General features: G+C 42.3%; 1 protein-coding gene and 1 long non-coding RNA gene across 3 annotated transcripts in view; one reads left to right on the forward strand and one right to left on the reverse strand.

Moving 5' to 3' along the window:
• Window positions 1-202: 202 nt before the first annotated feature.
• vps8 (VPS8 subunit of CORVET complex) overlaps window positions 203-22,610 on the forward strand; it is an 88,264-nt gene continuing 65,856 nt past the window's right edge. Inside the window, exons 1-21 of one of the 2 annotated variants that reach the window (XM_042080247.1) lie at window positions 203-354; window positions 689-757; window positions 869-999; window positions 1,234-1,330; window positions 2,348-2,380; window positions 2,487-2,541; window positions 3,023-3,028; window positions 3,504-3,628; window positions 4,127-4,213; window positions 4,392-4,459; window positions 5,400-5,553; window positions 6,392-6,451; window positions 9,762-9,869; window positions 10,043-10,123; window positions 10,810-10,980; window positions 14,199-14,273; window positions 15,299-15,334; window positions 15,770-15,860; window positions 16,588-16,634; window positions 17,608-17,697; window positions 18,936-18,982. In XM_042080247.1, coding sequence (XP_041936181.1) covers window positions 283-354; window positions 689-757; window positions 869-999; window positions 1,234-1,330; window positions 2,348-2,380; window positions 2,487-2,541; window positions 3,023-3,028; window positions 3,504-3,628; window positions 4,127-4,213; window positions 4,392-4,459; window positions 5,400-5,553; window positions 6,392-6,451; window positions 9,762-9,869; window positions 10,043-10,123; window positions 10,810-10,980; window positions 14,199-14,273; window positions 15,299-15,334; window positions 15,770-15,860; window positions 16,588-16,634; window positions 17,608-17,697; window positions 18,936-18,982 — 1,703 coding nt within the window. In that variant the 5' untranslated portion in view covers window positions 203-282. The remainder of the gene's footprint in view (window positions 355-688; window positions 758-868; window positions 1,000-1,233; window positions 1,331-2,347; window positions 2,381-2,486; window positions 2,542-3,022; window positions 3,029-3,503; window positions 3,629-4,126; window positions 4,214-4,391; window positions 4,460-5,399; window positions 5,554-6,391; window positions 6,452-9,761; window positions 9,870-10,042; window positions 10,124-10,809; window positions 10,981-14,198; window positions 14,274-15,298; window positions 15,335-15,769; window positions 15,861-16,587; window positions 16,635-17,607; window positions 17,698-18,935; window positions 18,983-22,610) is intronic. The other variant, XM_042080248.1, reaches the window with a different exon arrangement.
• On the reverse strand, window positions 2,232-15,318 carry LOC121698314. Its single transcript, XR_006026741.1, has 3 exons — window positions 15,308-15,318; window positions 6,740-6,746; window positions 2,232-2,313 (listed from the first exon to the last, which is right to left on the reverse strand). It is a non-coding gene; the product is annotated as an uncharacterized LOC121698314 (long non-coding RNA).

Below are 22,610 nucleotides of genomic sequence, written 5' to 3' on the forward strand. Positions count from 1 at the left end.
GACGACACCAAGCAAATAATAATAATAAAAAAAAACTATACGTGTGAACATGGTTAATTGTAAAAAAATAGACCCACAACGCAATTGGGTCCGCTCTAGTATATTCAATGTTCAATATTAATATCAAGACGCATGACTGCACGGAAAGCTGAATCGCCTAGACTCTTACGTACTATTTGTGTATTACGACATTTCCGCCAAATTGAGGATGTTGGTGGGGCGATCAGATGTGCCGAATATGTGTTGATTTATTTATTTTAATACAGTTTTGTGTTTTTTAAAATGTCTGAGTCGCCGGACGCGCGCAGCTTGGTTTCTGCCTCTTCACAACTCAATTTAATGGAAATAGATGCGGTGAGAGATCCTGACATGATCGCAGTTGTCTTCTTCTCATTGCTGCCTACTGTTTACTTTGTTGCACTGCCTACTACATTAAAACACATTTAAAAACCCGGGCTGTACGTTGTACTGGCTTTCCGTGAAAGCCTGGTATGTTAGCTTACTCGTGCCACTATCTTGCCAGACACTGCGTGTCTTTGGCATAGCCTAGCCTACATCCACCCAGCTGTCATGTGCGTTATTTCTGTTACTCCTTAATCTTACAACAGTGCGCATTCAGAAGTAAGCGTCACAGCCTATAGGCCTACATAAAGTGTGCATTGCCATTTTTTTTTTTTTTTCATTTCAGATTGATGATAAAGAGTTTGACATCCCACAAGTGGATACTCCTCCAACACTTGAGAGCATCTTGAATGAGGTCAGTAGCTATTATTCTCTGTGGAAAGAAATAATTGCAGGCCTATTCTGATACACCCCGAACCACCGTGTAGCCTAGTCCTTGCTGTAACTGGCATGTCTTTTTTCCTAGCCTGAAGATGAGGATGAACCATTCATCTTGGAGGACACATGTCTTCTTAACACCGAAAACATTGACACTCATTCCTGTGAGACCTCCTCCCTTGCCAGCTCTGACAGTGGAGATCGCACACACCTGAAGAGGTTAGTGCACCTGACCTGTCCCCAAAGTGCAACTCAACACACTCTGAACACTGGTAGCGCAACCAGTTGTACTGAAGAATTTTGAAGTCACAAAACTGCTTGGATTGTATAACCTTGGTGAATCATGGGCATTTCTTGAAAGTAGTGATGTGACCATTTAAAAATTGTTGAACAAAGTATGCGTGTTCAAGCCCTGTTACTCTTAAGTGCATCAACTGCATTGTGTTTTTGCAGGAGAAAGAAAACTATAGAGATGAACACAACCGTCCATGGCTCAGTTATCAGACACAGCATCCTTAAGGGAATCTCGGCTCAGATGGTGTCTGCTGCTGTGAGTCTCTTATGGTTACCTTTATATTTGTTTTTCTGCTGACAATTCACTGGCTATGTTGACTAAAGGGGAAGGGGGGGGGGGGGGTTCTGGTGTTTTGTTTGGTGTTTGTTTCAAATATCAATAAGCCAGACGTTATCCAGAATCGTCACTCCACCATCTTTAAGCCTGGCACTTGTTCCTGGCCCTGTTAATGGCCAGGGTGAGACAAACAAATCCAGCCTATCGACATTGTGCTTCAGGAGTCCAGAAGGGAGAAGTGTGATTTTATGGGCTATTCAGTTCTAATGACCATATAATAACCTTTCCTGAAACCAAAACCAAGCTGCAGACTGCATTTTAAAAAGGTTATCGAAATGCACTTTTTTATAAAAAATTAAATAAATTTAAAAAAAGGATCCCTTCTGATCCCTTCCCTTCCAAACTCATCAGTTAAGTGTAATGCATTTATTATTAAGCTAGTAATGACAATATTATTATCCCCTAATTCAGGGGTTCTCAAACTTTTGTGGGCTGGGGACCCCTCATGGAGTGGAAAATTCTCCAAGGACCCCTCATAATCGCAACACATAAAACTTAAGTTAATCATGTAGCTGTATAGCCTTTTTTTCTGTTAGATGCTTATGTTATATGTATTTTAAAAACATAGAGTGCTAATACCACAATAGTCATGTTAGCAAACTTTGACAGTATGTAGGATTTTTTTAAAGGATTGTTGTTTCTTTGTCAAATGTAGGCCCATTGTGTTGAACACATAGTGTTTGCTTCACATAACTTTCATTTTGTTGGCGGTTAATTAATAGTAAAGTGTTTTGACGTATTGATGTAACATATCAGCAGATCAATTGGGCAAATACTGATACTGTAGCATTTTTCGCCATATAAGACAATTTCATATTTTGTAGCAAACTTTGTCAGGGACCCCCTGACAATGTGCTGCGGACCCCTGGGAGTCCCCGGACCCCACTTTGAGAACCAATGCCCTAATTTGTATTCCTCTCTCCCTACTCCCTGCAGGACAAAGTAGATGCCGGCTTGCCCACAGCTATAGTGAGTATCAATGTGCTTATGAGTCACACTTTGAGTTTCAAATGTTAAGGTTTGATGTGTATGGTGTTTATAAGTCTTTTTCACAGTCTTTTGTATCTTTCATTAGACTGTCTCAAGTGTTATTGCTGTTGGGACATCACATGGTCTGGCGCTGGTGTTCGGTAGGCATCACTCATTTATTTAAGACAACTTGATTATAGATGCATGCTGTTTAACCACTAATATTTTATGTAGGTTGATAAGTGTTGAACACTTTACAAAGATGTGCATGTGGTATATAGATTAAATTCATGTTTTTTTAGGAGTTTTTTTTGTCAGAACATGTAACTGCATGTATCCATTCAAAATACTGTATGTTAGGTATGGTGTGTTTTAGCTAACTAACACTTGGGTGCTCCGCACAGTTATAAACATGCAAACCTTAGATAATGGTTAATCTCCGTAGCAGGTCTGAGAAGAAAGACGTTTTCCTTTAATCTAGAAGTACAGTTTGATGTTTTATTAGCATGACTATTACACTGTACTGGTTGCTTAGTTCAATTAACCTTGTATGAACAGTGATGCCTGTGTGCCAGTATTTTACTCAATGTTGTTCTTGGACTGTTTCTCTGCCTTGGCTTTTGACCTGGGCTGGATGAACAGGAAAAGGTAACATGCCATAAATAGCTCTCTGCTGTTCTGTGTCTCTTTGGGACGTGGCATTGCAAACTGTTGCTGTCGCATGCCTGTAGACATAGCTGTATATACTGTAGCTGTCTAACCCCCAAAAGCCTTTTAATAAGCATGAGCTTGTGGTTACAGTATATGAACTTTCTTTCCTTTTGTTCGTCATTTGGAAATTAATGAGGTTAAGGTTTGTTGTTGGTTTAAGGATGTTGGTTTGCAGAGAGCATGGTATTTGTTTGTCATTTCCATCTTTGTTCTTCATTGGTTTCCATTTATTGTTTTACATATAGAGCAGAAATATGGAGTGTATCATAAACGTGCTGCCATACTTATGGTGGTTGGTGGTTTTGTTGGCCTCCATTTTCTCTTTTTGTGGGGTTTAGGGACAAAACAAAAACTCTCTCAGAAATTCCAGAAAGCATTGCGTCTGAGTCGTGTGCATGAATCCTTTTTTTAGACCAGAACCAGGCGCTACGGCTGTGCTTAGGAACCACGGCAACGGGAGCAGAGTACGGAGCCGTGTCTGCCCTCAGCATTAACCATGACTGCACCCGTCTACTTTGTGGCTTTGCCAAGGGACAGGTGTGTTGATCTCTCTCTCTCTCTCTCTCTCTCTCTCTCTCTCTCTCTCTCTCTCTCTCTCTCTCTCTCTGTCTCTCTCTCTCTCTCTCTCTCTCTCTGTCTCTCTCTCTCTCTCTCTCTTATTTACATTTAATTACCTGTTATTATATATTATACATTTCATACCTCTCTTATAACTGTGTATATGACAACTAAATCTCTTTGAATCTCTCTAAATCTCTCTCTTTCTCTCTCTTTCTTTCCTCTCCCTTTTACTCTCTCTCTCTTTCTTGCTCTCTGTCCCACAGACAACTTCACTTCCAGCAAATTCTGCATTTATGACAGCACATATGAATGCAAATGCTTTATGACAACGATGTCAGCTGTTATTGATTCAAATTTGCAACGGAGTCCTGCGTTTTGAATGTGCAACTGTGCTTTGTGTGGGAAGGCCACAAATGGATTGTTTGATGTTCAATCCATTGTTTGATGTTCAATCTGATGTTCATATATTTTCAGATTACAATGTGGGACTTAGCCAATGGGAAGCTCCTTAGAACAATCACAGATGCTCATCCACCTGGAACAGCCATTTTACATGTGAAGGTAAGACTAAAAACATTTCGGCCAGTCAGAATTAGGATTAAGTATGCCAATTTATTCAGTTATGCCAATATGCTCTGATCATTGGGTTCTGATATGGTACAAAGTAGACTCTATGCTCTTAAAAGTCAAAACTACATTTTAACATATCATCTTAAATCCCCCTTTGTCTTTGTTTCAGTTCACCGATCATCCAGCGTTGGCTGTATGTAATGACAGTGGTGGCTCTGTGTTTGAACTGTCATTCCGGTAGGCAGTTACTGACATTATTTGATCATTATTTGTGTTAAATGTTTCCATACAACCATCTATTACAATGTAATGCTGTCATTGTCACTCCTCAAAGCCAAACAGAAGTCTATGCTCTTGCATTGCTGTGCTGTTTTCCACCACTAGAGGACAGTATCTGTCTATAACCTGTTGGCAACCTGTGCCTTGTTTAGATTGGCATACTGATATATTCTCCCATCAGCCAATTTCCTATACCTCTACACTTTTACAGTGAAGCTGTATTTAAACTGGATTGTGCTGGGTTTGTGGCTATTCATCGCTAGGCGACAGAAAGCAATCTCTAGTCCAATCAAGATACCAGTGATTGGAAACAGAGCAGACTTGGGGTTCCTGGTAATAGCATTACCTGTCAGCTACCCTACACTAAATGACATTGTGAGGACATTCACTGCTTTGTGTGGGGTGAATATGGTGTTGGATGACTCTGACCAATCTTACTGGCTGTGTCATGGCAAATGAAACTGTCTCACCTGAGCCTAATAGCAGAGAGTAGGGAACAATATGAGAACCATTTTGTGCTGACAGTTTCCCATTTTTCCTTTTCATGTTTCATTTGACTTGCGTCAAGGTGTCTCCTGCTGGCTCAGGGTGTGTGTGCATCTTTAGTGTCAAGTTGGGTTAGGTACAAATAACAAGAGAGTTTTTTCTCTTTCTCTTCCTTTCTTTGTCACCCTCTTACCCTTATCCCTGCCTCTCTCCCTATATATCTCTCTCCCCCTCCATATACCTCTCTCTCCTCTCCCTATCTCTCCACCCCCCTCTCTCTCCCCCTCTATCCCTCCATCTTTCCCTCAATCTCTCTCTCCCCTCTATCTCTCCCTCTCTCTCCCTCCCTCACTTTCTCTCCCCTCTCTCCCTCCATCTCCCCTCTCCATCCCTCCCTCTCGCTGCCTTCCAGGAGGGTGATGGGCATGCGCACCTGTGACTCCCGCTGTCTGTTCAGCGGCTCCAAGGGAGAGGTGTGCTGTGTGGAGCCCCTACACGCGGGCCCTGAGCTCAAAGACCACCCCATCACCCAGTACTCCCTGCTGGCCATGGCCTCCCTCACCAAGGTACCGCCTGGCCCTCCTCCACCTCAAAAACCACTGGCAAACCTGACTTCCCTCACAGTTCATAGGTTTACAGTATTGATGTGTTTTCAGAGTAAATGAGACATAGAAATGGATAAGTTAATGATGTTTTGATGAATGTTGATGAATTTCAATATCTAAACATTTTGAGAACAAACAAACAATTTTCAGAGACAATTAACTGTTAAATTAAATGCGTAGAGATCCTTAAAACAAACAGCTATGTCGACACCCCTGACTCATACCTTATCACACTACTGAGTCTCGCACTGTGTGTTTGAGTAGGTGTGTAGTAGGCTGCTCTGAGGACACCCATCATGAGTAACTCAGTTTCTCCTGCCGCCACACACACACACTTAATGGGTCTTATTTGTCACAGATACCAGTGTGTGGGATAAATTCTCTGGCTGGTAGTGATAAAGCAATAAAAGCCAATAAACAGCAGCTATCCACAATAACACAGTAAAACTTACAGCCCTCTGCTGTAATTTATTGATATGCTGTTGTTTGGATTGCAATTTCCTTACACTGCCATGGAAAAAATTTCCAACAGTGCTGTAAAAGTAAGTATCTAGGAGTCCCATGCTCCCTCTCTGTTCCAACGCCCAACTGTAAGCCAGGCTTATGTGGTTTAGGATTCATTTTGTCCAGCCTCTGTGCCCTTGGCCAGATCAATTTGAAAGTTCACTCTGAAATAGCTGTTATGTGACCTGAACACAAAATATTGCAGTACATTGTAGCAATCTCTAAACTGAGATGAACAATATTTATTTATCTCACTATCTGTCTTTCTTCTTCCCTTCTTTCTACCTCGCTTTAGATATTGGTGATTGGACTAAAACCATCCCTGAAGGTGTGGATGACTTTTCCATATGGCAAGGTACTAAAGCACTCTGTTATCTGTCAGATTTAGAAAATATATTTTGGTGATTATTTTAGACAGTATACCTCTGACTTACAGAAGCGCAGAGATTTAAGCTGTCACTGCCACTCATCATTTCACAACATTCCGATTATGGTTCTGTTAGTAAAGCTGTCAACCTTTTGAAGATTGTTTGCCAGCCAAACACTTCTGAAGTACTTACAGCCAGCCGTGCACTAGTAAAGAACACTGAAGCCGTCGCACACCGAGTCAACAGTAGGACGTCTGATAGCGTCTGGTCGGTACATTGTAGCTCCAATCAGTTTGGTGCATTAACCACTGCTAACTCTGACAGACCTCCATCGACTTGTTTATGCCGATTTGACATGTTGAATCGGCATTGGAGCCATAAGAAAAAGGTTTGCTCTGACTGGATGTTTAGCTTGCTAAGAAGCACAGTGGATCATCAGTTCAGATCAGAACATCATCAGATATTCCCATAAAGAGATACAATCCTGGTTATTAGCTTTTTACCTCTTTTCCACCTCTTGCTTTCTCCCACAACCAAAAGACCCAGGACTGACAATACCAGTGACATTTAGTATAGTATAAGTATATATACTTTTTTGATCCTGTGAGGGAAATTTGGTCTCTGCATTTAACCCAATCGGTGAATTAGTGAAACACAAACAGCACACAGTGAGGTGAAGCACTAATCCCGGCGCAGTGAGCTGCCTGCTACAATGGCGGCGCTCGGGGAGCAGTGAGGGGTTAGGTGCCTTGCTCAAGGGCACTTCAGACGCGACCCACTGGTTCCAATTTTTGATTGGAAGTAGATTGCTTCCTGTCTTTGGAGAATATGAGTAGTGTAAAAACTGCTAAGCTAGCACTGCAATGTTTGCCTGCACCTTTACATCCGCATATTGAGCTAGCTGCAGCATGTAGCCTACAGTGTACATGCTAGTTGACGATGGGCACCGCAAAGGCAACAGAATTGTAAATTGTAGCAAGTGCTAGTGCAGTCTCTACACAAGAACATTTCAGGGTCCTTTGGAGTCTTGACCATCTAAATTCACATGATCATATATATATATATATATATATATATATATATATATATATATATATATATATATATATATATATATATATATATATATATACTAATCACTAATCATATATATATATATATATATACACTAACGTATTATATGTTAATCTAAAGGAATCTGTCACTTGTTTCCTTGCATATTGTCACACCTGAATATATAGATCATATGAATAAATTGTTAGTGGACTGGGATGTTATTCTATATTACCTTACTGTACCTTACCTTACCTTACCTTACATTACCTTGCCTTATCTTACCTTGCCTACTCTCTTATATGTCCATATGGTGGTTGTCCATATGGCTGGTCTCTAGACTTTATTCTTGCACTATTGCACTGTTGGACTTACTCATTTGCACCATCACCATGACACTCACTCACACAGAGCACCTTACCTTACTATGCACAGAGAATCACAGGCTCAGTCCCTGCAGTCATTGCAAGCGCCTCATGATTAATCACCCACTATGTAGATACTGTTTTTAGACTTGATTTAGATTTAGTGTTATTTAGTATAATTTGTATTTTAGTCAGTGGTGGACGAAGTACACAAATCCTGTACTTGAGTGAAAGTAGAGATACACATGGTCAAATGTTACTCCAGTAAAAGTAGAAGTCCTCCTTTTACATTTCCACTTGAGTGGAAGTACAAAAGTACTTGCCTTCAAATGTACTTAAGTATCAAAAGTAAAAGTCCTGAAATGTATTATGCCTAATACAGTTGCATTGTTGAAATGATTCGGCACAGACATAGGCATTCATTGAGCCTTTCTCCTCCATTCAAGGACAAAATCAGTTAATACTTGTTGTATGTAGAAATAACTAAAAACAAACTAATGTGATATCTTATCTTAGATACTTCAAAGTAACCACATTTTTCTTTGTTAAATGCTTTACACTTTCGGACCAAATCAAGATGTTCCCTTTTGTGTTTGATAGTGTCAGATTGTCTATCATTTGCTTGATGGCGTCAAGAGGCTAGTTATGGTAACATCAATATTGTGAAAAGGGGTCAACAAGGTACAGTAAATAGTGCATATGACAATAACATAGGTTAGGCAACACCATTATTTGACGCCTAGCTCGCTTAATAGAAAATATACATTTACACATGTTTTTGTACAGTCTTTTTTCCAAAAGGAACTTCAGCTGTACTTCAGCTGTCACAAAATGTAGTGGAGTAAAAAGTAAGATATTTGGCCTCGAAATGTACTGGAGTAAAAGTAAAAAGTTTAACAAAATTGAAATACTCAAGTAGAGTACAGATACATGAAAAAGCAACTTAAGTACAGTAATTGAGTAAATGTACTCAAGTAATGTCCACCACTGATTTTAGTATATTCTTTATCTTACTGTCCTTATTGCTTAGTTGTGTTTTTTATATTATATACTTTTAATGACTTTTTCTGCTGTTAGTGAATGTTGTGTGTGATGTCTGTATGCTACTGAGACCTTGAATTTCCCCATGGGGATCAATAAAGTATCTATCTATCTATCTATCTATCTATCTCTATCTATCTATCTCTATCTATCTATCTATCTATCTATCTATCTATCTATCTATCTATCTATCTATCTATCTCTATCTATCTATCTATCTATCTATCTATCTATCTATCTATCTAATACTTTAGTGTGTGCTAGAGCTGCACAGCAAACTGCTTTCAAGTCAGTCATTCAGTTGACACAAAGCTGAGTGTCCTTGAGGATCGGCCTCTACACTTTATTACAATTACAGTCTCTCTCTTGTTTCATCCAGTGTGCCCTCTCCCTTTATCTTGTCCTTCTCTAGCTTACTTCCCTATTCACGCCATCCCTTTCCCTTTCTAGTCAAAGTACTAAGATGACTGCTTGCATAAGCATTTAGCTGCAGTAGTACAGTAAGGTTGAACACACGGCTTGTGATATGGCTCTATTCCCAAGAGAAAGAGAATAAAAAACACTGCAGCATTTGGTTGGATGTCATGTTTATTTTTTTTATTTTTATTTTTTTTTTTAAAAATGAAGCAAAAGTACAGCATTGTGCTTCTGATCGGTTTGTGTTTACATTCACATGAATAGAGCCAGGGCATGAAGGCATGAATGAATAATGCTACCAAGGAGTTACTCACTGTGCTAACCTCTAATGTGGAATTTTTTGGCTGTGTAGCTAATAGGGTATTTGCTGCTGAGTGTGAACTGTTGGTTGATTGAAAGCTGCCTGGTGGTTCTCTTGCAGACGGATCCTGCTAGCGTGCCCCAGCTAGCCTGGCAGTTTGTCTCTGTGCAGAAAGCTGTCAATCCCGTCCTGGCTTTCTGCAGAGGTGACACAATCCATTTTCTGCTTGTAAGTTCTTGAAGTTCTTGAAAAATTGTACATTTATTCAGTGACATTTTGTGTCTCATACTGTCTTGTGTTCTTATTATATAGTTAATAAAAATTACATAGTATGGTATATAAAAAATAGAATGAGTTGGTGTAACTGTAGGATGCTTTGGTTCCGTGAAACTTTGCTTCAGGTGAAAAAAGATGAGTCTGGAACTATCCATGTCATCAAACAGCGGCAGCTCCATCTAAACTGTGATGTCATCAGCCTGAGTGTAAGTTTCAGCCATGTAGATGTCTTTAGCATGCAGCTAAATCATGTAACTCTTTGGTACACACTCTGGAACTTATACCATACTTGCGACTGTATTTTGCAAATATTTAGACTTAGTTCCTTAGACTAGGCCTGATTGTCTGAATCATCTCACATCCACAATAAACAGTTGTTTGTCTACAGTATGTCTCTGCCAATTTCCTCAGGATGTTTTTCTCTCTTGAATGTCAGCTGAGCTGTATTACCTTTAGGGTAATACTCACCATCTCTGAGTCAGTGGTATTTTACTTGCACAAATTTGAAGGAACTCAGCTTGCTGTTATTCCCAAGAAGAATTTAGAACTGGATTTGCTCTGTGGTTTGCTTTTTTAAAGATCAGAGTCCTCTTTCTTTTGTTTTTGAAGATTCTGTTTGCATTTTTGATCTGTCCCTACACCTTTTCACACAGTTGGGAGCTTAGCTAAGCTCAAACAGTTATACAGTCATTATAGAAAGCAGTTTAGGGTGTGGAGGAAGAGGAAGTGAAATATAATCTCTTATTCCATCACTACTTACTTTTACTATCTACTTCACTCTCTCCCTCCATCTTGCTTCTGCTCATTCTCTCTCTGTCTCTCTCTGTCTCTCTGTCTCTCTCTCTCTCTCTCTCTCTCTCACTCCCTCCCTCTTCTCATTTCCGTTTCTCAGTGGATCAACTCTCGGACGCTGGTGGTGGTGGACAGTGTGGAGAAGCTGCATGTGGTGGACCGGCCCAGTCAGGAGGAGCTGGAGACGGTGGACCTAGCTGAGGTGCAGTTGGTGTACAACAGCAGCCACTTCAAGTCCCTGGCCACTGGGGGCAACGTGAGCCAGGCTCTGGTGAGTGCAGTGAGATCCACTCAGTCGTGGCCATCATGTAAGGATTATTAGGGCCCGAGCACCGTAGGTGCAGGCAAGGCAGTGTGCAAAGCCCTATTGTCTCTGTAAGAATTATTAAATAGCCGGCTTCAGGCCAGGCTAGGGTAATTTGAGGGGCCACCTGGTGACATTAGCCCAGGCTACAAGCCTCATGACCCTGACACGTTTGTGTTCAGGCCATTAGCCTGTCCGCATTACACCTCGACACGCCCTTTCTTGTGAAAACGTCATCAATACCACCCATTTTCAAACAGGGTAAGCAGAAAGTCGCGTATCTCTTTCCTATACTGTAGCCTATGCTATCGAAGTCAGTCACCTATTTCTGTCCTTTTACGTGTACAGTATGTCACTTAATAGCCTATTCATTTCTATACTGTACAAACCAAGACAGCGGATTCTTAAAAACGCAAGCACACACAACATACAGTACGTGTATCTAAATGAGCTATGTACCATAAATTACATTTTACCGTGACTCGAAGAGCTGTAAACAGTGTTGTAAGGCTGTGTGTACAAATCCGCTTGGAGCTCTGGTGGAATTTTGATTTCACAAAGATGTGCCGCGTGAGTGGCCACCCACCAGCACAGCACCAAACTCCGAGCGCACTCCGAGTGCTCCTGCAAGGAACCAAACCAGACTTTGTTCAAATCTACACATCTATTTCACACAAACATACGGGTATTTCTGGGCGTTTAAGGGCATTTTTTGGGAGGTAACCAGGTACGCCATACTTTTGGAGGTGCAAACAAACGCTGCATTGCCATTGAGATCACAATAGTAAGGAGCTGGCTCAAGGGTTATAGGGCAATTCCATGGAAAATTATGTTTTTGTAACATCCATAACGCCAATAAAATGTGATGGTATGGTATGATGTGAATTATTACATGAAATTTGAGCATTTGCTATTTTTGGCTGAAGAATGTACATGAGAAAAAATGAACAAAAAATGTATGTTATCATTAACATCATACAAATGCCAAGGCATTTCACTGGCGTTATGGATGTGACAAAAAGTCCATTTTCTGTGGAATTGCCTTATAAAAGTTTTTTCTCGTGTTCAGTTGTAAAATGAAGGCACAGTTTTTACAGTCATAGATATATGTGTTCACTTCTGGCTCCTTGGCTATCAATTTGGTAACGATAACAGGCTTTTTAACGTCTTTAGAACACTAAACATATCGGAGGTGTCAAATGTTGAGTTACTCCAGTCTAGATTTTTTGACGTCAATCACTCCTATGATGTATTTCTATTGTCTATCCAAAGTAAAATGCCTGTTTTAAAGTTAACTGATGGTTAAATAACCAAAAATCCGATTGTTTGCACCTCCAAATGGGTGGTGACATACGTCTGTGATGCGAGTTTGTGTGAAAGAATGGCTACTGGAAAATGTAAGGTTCATTTATCAAATGTTATTTTGAAGTATTAAAAAACATCTTTATTTTAGAATTTCTGAACGAAAGGGGCTGAAACTGAAATTGGAGCTTTTATGATAGTTCTTTAAGTAGCCTACTATTCCACACTATCGATAGCATAAAACACACTGGCAGGAATAATTTAGTGGGACGCTTGTGTATGTTAATTAACTCATAAGTTCACTTTTAATTTTAGCCTACTGTGCTACATGGCGACCTCTGGACAGAGTTAGCCTACTGACAGGCAAACACCTTTAATACGAACGTAACCGCTATCTCTAAACTCGGTGTACTAGCAAATACTGCTGTGCTTTCATAGCCATTCCATTCTATCATGTTTCTCGACTTCACACACAACAACGGGTTGACCCCGCCTTCACCTTGATCCCACCCCTAGCCCGGCTCTAGCACCAAGTGGCCCAACGTTTAGGGTGGGCCAGAAATCAGGGGCCAGTAGCACCAATATAGCCCCCAAGTGGCACCAGTTAGCACCCGCACTCGCTTTGGCTCGACGTTCTAAAGCCGGCTATTATGGCCTGAGCACTGTAGGTGCAGGCCAGGTGGTGTGCAAAGCCCTATTGTCAGTGATGAAGTATGAAAGATCAGCATAGCAAGTGAATATAGGACATTGGATCAGAGCCTCAGTAGAACTGCACACAAGAGATACACTACTTGGACAAACGTCTTAGGACACCTGAGGTGTGTTCAAATTCCTTGAACAGAGGCGAACATGCAGGCATGCATGCATGTTTTTATGAACAGATGCATTTGAACGATTTTGTGTAAACATTCCTCTTCGTCCAACTCCCAACATGTTCACGGAGAACTACCTCTTCAAACTGTGGACTGTGGATACTAGGGGAGTGTTCACACACTTTTGCAGAAAATTGTTTGCAAATGTTTGTGAACGTTTGCCTATGTTTGCGATTTTGAATGCACCTTAGGTTATTACACCTTCAGGAACTTTTACGACATCCAATTCTAAATCTACAGGCATACGATAGCTACAGTAAAACACGCTTCCTTGGAAGGTTTTCCACAGGAGAGTGTGTCTGGGATTGTTTGCCCATTCATCCAGAAGAGCATATGTGAGATCTGGCTGGCTTGCAATTGCCGTTAGTTCATCACAAAAGTGTTTGATAGGGTGGAGGTAAGGGCTCTGTGCCAGCCAGTCAATGTCGTCTATACCAAACTCACCCAAACATGTCTTTATGGACCTTGCTTTTTGCACCCTACCCCTCTATAATTCACTGAGCTCTTCAGAATGAACCATTCTTTCACAAATGTTTGTAAATGCAGACTGCATGATTAGGTGCTTGATTTTATACATCTGTGTATCAACAATTGACAATGCAATAGCAAAACAGTAACAAGGTCACCCTGACCCTGGTGAGACCTGTGTCCAACCTTCCTTTCCCAGACACTTGTAATAGACCGCCCTAAAAGGCCTGAAATTGACTCTGGTGAGACCTGTGTACAACCTTCCTTACCCAGAAACTTGCAATGGACCTACCCAGATTACTTTATGTAGCATGACAGAACCTCTGCAGTCAGACTGTGTAATTGTAATGGTCTGTGTGGCCTTTGGTTGTTGTAAGCTTTGAGCAATTGCCTCACTAAGATATTCCATTGTGAATCCATTCAGAGCTGTAGCACTGCAGTCCAGTCAGTTGTTCCAGGCCAGTTTCATCCACCCCTCTTCCCCCTGCCTGGCGGTGTGGTTCACCCTCTGTGAGGTTTCTAATCTCCTCTTCCGCCCTGCAGGCCCTTGTTGGGGAGAAGGCTTGCTACCAGTCTGTGTGCAGCTACGGAGGCCAAGTCGTCTACCTGGGAACCAAGGTAATTCCATTCCTCTGTGGCGGTGATGTGAAAAACACTCCAGCAGGGCGTTCATAAGCTCATCACACATACACACACACATACTGTACACACACACACACACACACTCACACATACACACAGAGCTTGTTTATCTTCAGCGGAAATGTGTTCTGGCAGATGATCTTGTACACCTACATGACAAAGCTGGCGTGCTCCAATGTTATTATCCTAATCAAGCATCAAAGCACGCCAACAAAATGCATCAAGATTCTTGGAAGTGGGGAAGCGCACCTCCTGCTATTTCAACTCCAGCCAAAATAGGGAAAGGAGGAAGAAGTGGAGGGAGAGGAAAGGGAACGAGTGAGAGATGGAGGAGAGAGATGCAGGGAAGAGTTTCAGACAGACCCTGCAACTACCTGATATGAATGAGGCTGTGTGTGTGTGTGTATGTGTGTGTGTGTGTGTGTATATATATACCGGTGTGTTTGTTTGTGTGTGTGTGTTTGTGTGCGTGTTTGTGTTGTGTTGTGTGTGTGTGTGTGTGTGAGAGAGGGAGAGGGCAAGAGAGGAAATGCTAGAGTAATCGAAAGAGGCCGCCACACTGGGCCTGCACCCCGTCATCCATTAGGAGGTGTTTACAGAAGGGCAGCAGGGTGATTATGAGCTGGCACCACACACACACCAAGTCCTCGGTCAACTCTACTCACACACACACACACACACACACACACACACACACACACACACACACACACACACACACACACACACACACACATTTCACCTTCACAGGGGTTGTTAATGGGGATAGGGAGAGGCACAGCGATGTGCTGTGAAGTTTCTCTGGAAACCTGGGTCAGGTCCAGCCCCTGCCAGAATGGCAATAATGACCTTAGTGATAGAGTGGACCCACAGGCATGCGTTAGCCCAAGTTTTATGTGAAGTTTTAGGCCTACGTGTTTAATTGCAATTTGTAAATGTATACCCTTTGCTTGTTTGTTTGTTTGTTTGTTTGTTTGTTTATGCTTGTTTTCCTCCTCCAGTCCGTCCACATCATGACCTTAAGGAACTGGAGGGAGGTATGTTATCGGAGCCAGTGCAGTGTTGCTGTGCTCAAATACATAAGAACACTTCATATTGCACACCAACATACAGACAATAATAGAAGTTTTTCCTCTTTAACCCCTGACCTAGAAAAGTCTTTTGCCATTTCTATCGTTCAACTTCCAAAGTGCTTCCAAAGTGCTGTACTATTGTTTTAGTATGTATTGTTACCTCTACATAGTAGTATTTATTCTTACCTATGATGACCTCTACATAGTAGTATTTATTCTTACCTAAGGTCTCTGCTGCATTATAGCTTGAATGTTATTGGGTAAAAGTGTCTGCTAAATTAATAAATGTCAGTGTAAAGTGTAATGCCGTGACCTCTAAACACCTTTGCCTGTTGATAATTGCCTCCGGTCCATGCCACTGCTGGCACGCCTATCTGTGCCCGGTGCCTGCTGCTCCAGAGGGTGGACCACCTGCTGAAGCAGGACAAGTTTGTGGAGGCTTTAGGTCTGGCCTGGTCCTTCCATGAGGGCACTGCCAAAGCTGTGCTGGGTGAGTAACAGCCCATTGATCTTGTCAGTGCTGTTTTGATAGAGGTTGTGACAGTGGCAGTGGGTGCAATGTGTAGTATCTTTATAATCAAACAATTTGTTTGTTGTATACAATTGTGTTAATTTGGTCTATACTTTTTTTCAAAGCTTATTGAAGCAGTAACATCCAAAGCAATTGCAGTCTAGTTGTGGTTGTGATCTCACTGACGAGGATGATGAGAAGTTGTAATGGGAAGTTGTGATGAAAAGGTTGCTGGCAAAAAGGCACTGTAAATGCTTCTGTTAATGATTGTTTCTGATGAGGGGAATTAAAATGGAACTATTCAAAGCTTCACCTCACTGGAGGCGGCAGCAGAGATTAGGCACGCTGAGCTAGCCACGCAGAAAGAGAAATCATCATCCTCTTTAAAAAAATTCCTCCTAAAAGAATTTAACCGTGACCACCGTAATAATAATGCAAAAATGCCGCTTCATATAAAAGGCTTCCAGGCCTAATTAATGAAACGGAAATGTTTGAGCGCGACTGAGAGTTTTGCTTAGCATGACTGAAGAGTCTGACTCGTGCTCTGTGTCAGACATGACTCACATTCATCATCCCCCTGCTCTCTCTCGCTCTCTCTCTCTCTCTCTCTCTCTCTCTCTCTCTCTCTCTCTCTCTCTCTCTCTCTCTCTCTCTCTCTCTCTCTCTCTCTCTCTCTTCTTTCTCTCATTGCTCACCAAACTCTCAGGTTTATTTGGGGAACCCGCCAAGAGGAAAGGCGTAGTGGCTGACAAGGTGAGAGACTGGTATTTGGGCATTATCCATATTGTTTTCTGTCATTCAATTTCTTTTAGTCCCAGTTTATTGTGCCCATAGCATTCACTACATAATTAAGAATATTTTGCATTGGTCTTACTGATATTGCGATTGCAATTTGATTTACAAGATTAGTCAAACTTCAGTCAAGATTCACTATACAATATAGATTCACTATACATTTAAAACATGGGATGAAGCATCAAAATATGAACTGCTCTATCTACTAGTCCAAGGATGAAAATGAGAATATGCAAATAACTTCCAAATATAGCTTTAAGAGCCACTTATGATGAGCTAGCTTGAGAACATTACCTCTGATTGATGAGCATGACTGTCTGTCACACAAGGACAGCATGAATTTAAAAAAAACATTTATGTGAGATATTGGGTCAGAGTCGCTAGCTGCACAATTATCTGCAGCCTTTGTGAATGGCTAATTGCATTAGCTCAAATTGTGATTTCAATCCCATTTCAATTAATGTTTCAGCCCTTATCAACATGTATGAATGTAATTGTTTAGGCATGGGTCATGGGCATAATAATAAGCATGTCAAACTTAAGATATGCAGGCCCTAAATATGGTCACACCATATCATAACTAGAAACCTATTAAAATCAGAAACCTCATGTCTAGGGTCTGTTGTTTTATTGGGATTGTGGAATTGTTCTTGTAAACCGCACTGTTAAAGTGGTGTGGTGTATATGTGTGCTCCTAGTGAGCTCACTGCTCCATGTATGTGTGTGTGTGTGTGTGTGTGTGTATGTGTGTACACTACCCCTGGATGGGTAAAATGCTGAGGGCACATTTCCTACAGGAGTATCCTACAGGACAATAGAATATAACTTAAATTAAAACTTAAAAAACTTAAACTTAACTTAAAGTCCTGTACAGCTCACTACTTTATATTAACTTATCTGGGCTGCTCTCGGGCTGCTCTCTAACATCTAGATGGTGGAGATCCTTTTCCAGTATGCAGAGCGCTCTCTGAAGAAATGTCCAGAGCAGGGCAAGATCCAGGTGATGGAACAACACTTCCAGGTATGTCTCCTCCTCCAGAAAGCCCTGCTGTTTTTGTCAGGTGTAGCCCACCTTCAAAAAATAATACTTCCTGGAACTCTGAGTATCCACAAGTAGAAATGTAAACAGTTGGAACTCTGAGTAAAGCACAAGTAGAAATGTCGAGACGGGTCAAGACAGCACACACTTCTATGCGGTATGGAAGTTAGTGTACATTCATACATACTTAGTTTGCATAACTTGTGTTCTCTAGTATGGGGTAATTTATACAGTCATCTGTCACTAAACAAAAGTGTTTCTTGTGTGCAATCAGAAAGGGGTGCTGAGGCGTGAGATTTCACAGCTGTTTCCACCCCGAAATCAACTCAACTCAAAAACATTCAAATTTGTTTTTCTGTTCATTCTCCTGACATTGTTTTTTTTGTTTGTTTTCATAGTTCTCATTCAATCAGTGTCTGTTTAGCTATTTATTCATTTATTTAGTACTTTCCACATCAGTGTTCAGGCATTTCATATCCAAACTCCAGGGGAAACACTAAAGCTGAAATTTGCTATACTTCCACAATTTATGCAATGTCTACCCCACAATATAATAAGCTAGGTTTAATAACTCAAGCAGTCAGTACTTTCTCTGTCTTTAGGGCTGTATGTTACCATAAACCCCCTGCCCCTTTTCAGCCTTTGTTGATATTATATCTGAATAGTCTACCCACTGAAAGCCCTAACATCTGAATGTTAAGTGCACATTCTGCTACTACTCTAGGTCTCATTCAAGTCAAGTGTGTCTGGTAGAGTTGAACAGAGAGTCTGGCTCAATGCATTCAGTCAAGCATGCAGTCCAGCCACTAAAAGCCATTGTGATTCTCTTCTGAAACTGCTTGAAAGTCAGAATAACATAGCTTGGATGCATTGTTTTTGGTTGTTTGTTTTATTAAAAGCCAGCTTGACTGAGCCGCTCAAAAGCCTGTAATGCTCTGGAAACCCTCAGCAATCCTTCATTTCCTCTCTTAGGTGACCTTCGTTGGAGTGTGTGTGTGTGTGTGTGTGTGTGTGTGTGTGTGTTTCTTACATATTACAAACCAGGAGAAAGTCAAAGTCAGTAATGTTTCTCCTCTTAACATTTCCCTGTCTCCCTGTTCAACTTTCTTCTCTTCTCTGTTTTTCTCTCTCCCTCTCCCCCTTTCTCTCTCTCTCTCTCTCTCTCTCTCTCTCTCTCTCTCTCTCTCTCTCTCTCTCTCTCTCTCTCTCTCTCTCTCCAGGACATGGTGCCTGTCATGGTAGATTACTGTCTACTTCTTCAGAGGACGTAAGTGATATGTGGAGCTCCTCAAATGAGCCTCACTCACACACACACACACACACACACACACACACACACACACACACACAAACACACACACAGTCACAAGCACCTCTTTTGCCCACACATGTGCTCTTCACCACACAAACCCTGTTGCTTATTTACAATGACTAAGATGAGTGGCCTATAATTTTGCAGAAAGGGCCAAGCCTGTCCACTTGTACTCATGCAAGTCTAATATTTCCAGTTTGAGTTTGTCCACTTGTACACATCAGTGTGTAATTTGATTGACAGCTGACTACAATTGCCTGTGTGCTTCAGCACTGGCATTGGTGACCTCGTCCTCGGGGGTGACTGTGTGTATGTGTTGGGGTTGTCAGTGTTGTTACTGTTGTTGTGTGGTGGTGAGGGTGGTGGCATTCAGCGCAATCGTCACTCACTTAGCACCGTGGAATTTTGAGCCGGTCAACAGCAGCTCCTTAATTCCAGCTGTCGCTCTGTCTCTCTCTCTCTCTCTCTCTCTCTCTCTCTCTCTCTCTCTCTCTCCAGCTTTATCACTCTCTCCAGCTTCATCAGTCTTTCTTTCTCCCTCTCTCTCACTCTCCACACACCACTCCTCCTTTCCTCTCTGCAGGACATGGCCTATTTATATTTCACCCTTTCCGCAGGGATGAGTGGTGGCGCGCATGCGTGCATGTGTAACATATGTACGGGGGAAGGGTAGAGATATGAGGAACTATCTATGACTAGGGAAGTGTGTGTGTGTGTGTGTGTGTGTGTGTGTGTGTGTGTGTGTGTGTGTGTGTGTGTGTGTGTGTGTGTGAGAGATTGCGTGCTTGCACCCATCACTCAACGTTAGGGTTCCACTAATTAGAGGAGGGAGAGGTTGAGAGATCCACAGTAGGTATGGTAATGACACTGTCACAACCCCCCCCCCCCCACACACACACACTTCTGACCCCACCACACAATCAGTCCCATGATGCTGTGCTGTGCTGAGCTGAAAATGTCCTCTAAGCATGACACATATGCGCACACACACACACACAAGCACACACACACACACACACGTACACATCCTCTCTCTCTCACACACACACACACACACTCTCACATACATGTACATGCCATTTATCGATGTCAGCAGTCACAGTCTATAACACACATGTGTGCACACAAACTCACAAATACACACACACACATACACACACACACACACACACACACACACACACACACACACACACACACACACACACATAGATTCTCCTCCACATCACTTTATGTTCTGTGTAAATGTCTTTAACTGTATGACATAAATGCTAGGCTCTTTTGCAGCCTTCACTAATGAGTGTGAATATTGGACACGAGTCATCTCTAGCACAGAACATTTGGTGGTATATGGTCAGCTAAATTCAAGAAGAAAATCAGTCATCCATCAGAAGTGAAACAGGGCTGGATTTAGACGGTCATATTTTAAAAGCCCTGTTTAATGCTTCCCCTCCCTTCAGCGACCTCTCTCCCGTCTCTTTGTCATAGTTATGAAACTGGGGTTCACCTCCATTCACATCTGTCCTTGTGTACTCTCAGTCATGCAAAGGCAGTCTTAATGGGTGAGACGCGAGCTGAAGAGAAAGAGTGAGAGAAAGCATGAAAGAGAGGGAGAGATGTGTGTGTGTCCTTTTCTTCCGCTCTATCGAGGGAACTTGGGTGAGGGTGGGGGAGGGGGGGGGGGGGGGGGGTTGCTGGGAGATTGTCCTTGTATGGCAGCTGTAAGCGTTATTCCTGGCTGAGAATACTCGCTCTCTCCCACAGACGCCTGTCACAGCAGAAGCACAAGCATCTGCCCGTGTCCCCTTCACACACACACACTCACACTCACACACACACACACACACACACACACACACACACACACACACACACAGGGGACCGCCATCTGGAGTAGCCACTGAAGTGGAAGAGACATCGCTTGGGATGGTGACACACTCTTTTACATGGCACCCACACCACCCCAACTCCCCTCCACACACTCACACGCGCGCACACAGCCACTCACACACACACACACACACACACACAAACAAATGAATTACATTAGTTAAACAGAAGGGTATTTGCTGTTTCATGTCAAATTAAAAGCTAAACGTTTATGGAAAATATGAGACTCAACCTTTATTTTTGATAATACACTCAGTTTGACTATGCATTCCCCTTAGGTCCTCCTTGTAAGTAATGCAGTTACCACATTTAAAATAATTTGGCCTTTATGTGGTAGTCACTTCTGTTTTATACTGTATTAAGGACACATTTGCATCTGTTGACACGCACATAAAGGCAGGCGCTCACACACGCTAACACATAAAGACAGAGACATGCACGCACAGTGTTCACACCCATGCAGTGGTAATGGAAGCATGTCTTTTGGTCTGTCGCCAGAGTTGGACGTTCTTGAATTTGTCTCCTCGGGCTCTGTGTCTGATTTTAAGTGCCTATTGTCTCGCCGTCCCTTTTTTTTTTTTGTCTTTCAGAAAGGCAGCCGTCGTCGTCATCCCGTTCTCCAGATCTGAATTACTGCCCACACACACTTCCAAAGAGACGCACGCATGGACATGTGTGTGCATAGACACACACACACACACACACACAGACACACACACACACACACACACACACAAACACAGACAAACACCCAAAAGCGTACACACACACACACACACCAATGACCAAGCATGCAGTCTCTTTTTTACACACACACACACACACACACACACACAGACAAATTCTTCCCCTGAGGCATACTCACTCTCCTCCTCTCATTAGGGAAAGTAGTGTCAGTTTAGGTCTGAGCAGACTGAAGGAGAAAACTCTCACTACATTTACCCCTTCTCTCTCTCTCTCTCTCTCTCTCTCTCTCTCTCTCTCTCTCGCTTTCTTTCTTTCTTTCGCTTTCTTTCTCTCCCTCTCCCCTTCTTTCTCTGGTTGCTCTCCTTTCATGTGTGTGTGTGTGTGTGTTTCCCTGCATCCTTCTGCCGTGATTATGCTGATTTCGTCTTCGTCCGCTCTTGCGAAATGCGTCGTGTCAGGGCTGTGTCGTGCAGCGCTCCTGGAAGGAAGTCCCTGGCACTCTGTACGCGTGTGAGAGGAAGCGAGAGGCAAAATGTGACAAAAACTTTTCTTGTGGAAAAAATCATTCTCTCTCTCTCTCGCTCTCTCTCTGTCTCTCTCTCTCTCTATCTTGTGTCCGTGTCTCTGTGAGAACACCACTGTGTCGTGATATCCCAGCTCTGCTGAACATGCAGATGAAGTCAGGAAGTCAGTCTTGCTTCAGATGGTGTCTGTTGTTTCCTGGGAGTCTCTCCTTACAGCACAGTTTGGCCTGGGCTTGGTTTAGATCCGTTTTGGATAGGGGCCACAGTCGTTCCGGAAGAGGCCCGCATCCCCTCTCTCTGAGTCCCCCAGAGTCTCTTGGTGCCGTGCTTCAGACTCACCCCAGGCCCATAGATGTTTTAATGTCACATTTCTCTTCTCCTTCGCCTCGTCAGTCCATTTTTTTTCATCTGTTTTGTCCCCCCCCTCCCACACACACACACACACACACACCCCTCCTCTCACGCTGACAGCACACTCACTC

This window comes from Alosa sapidissima, chromosome 23, assembly GCF_018492685.1.
Source record: "Alosa sapidissima isolate fAloSap1 chromosome 23, fAloSap1.pri, whole genome shotgun sequence".
NCBI classification, from domain to species: Eukaryota; Metazoa; Chordata; class Actinopteri; order Clupeiformes; family Clupeidae; genus Alosa; species Alosa sapidissima.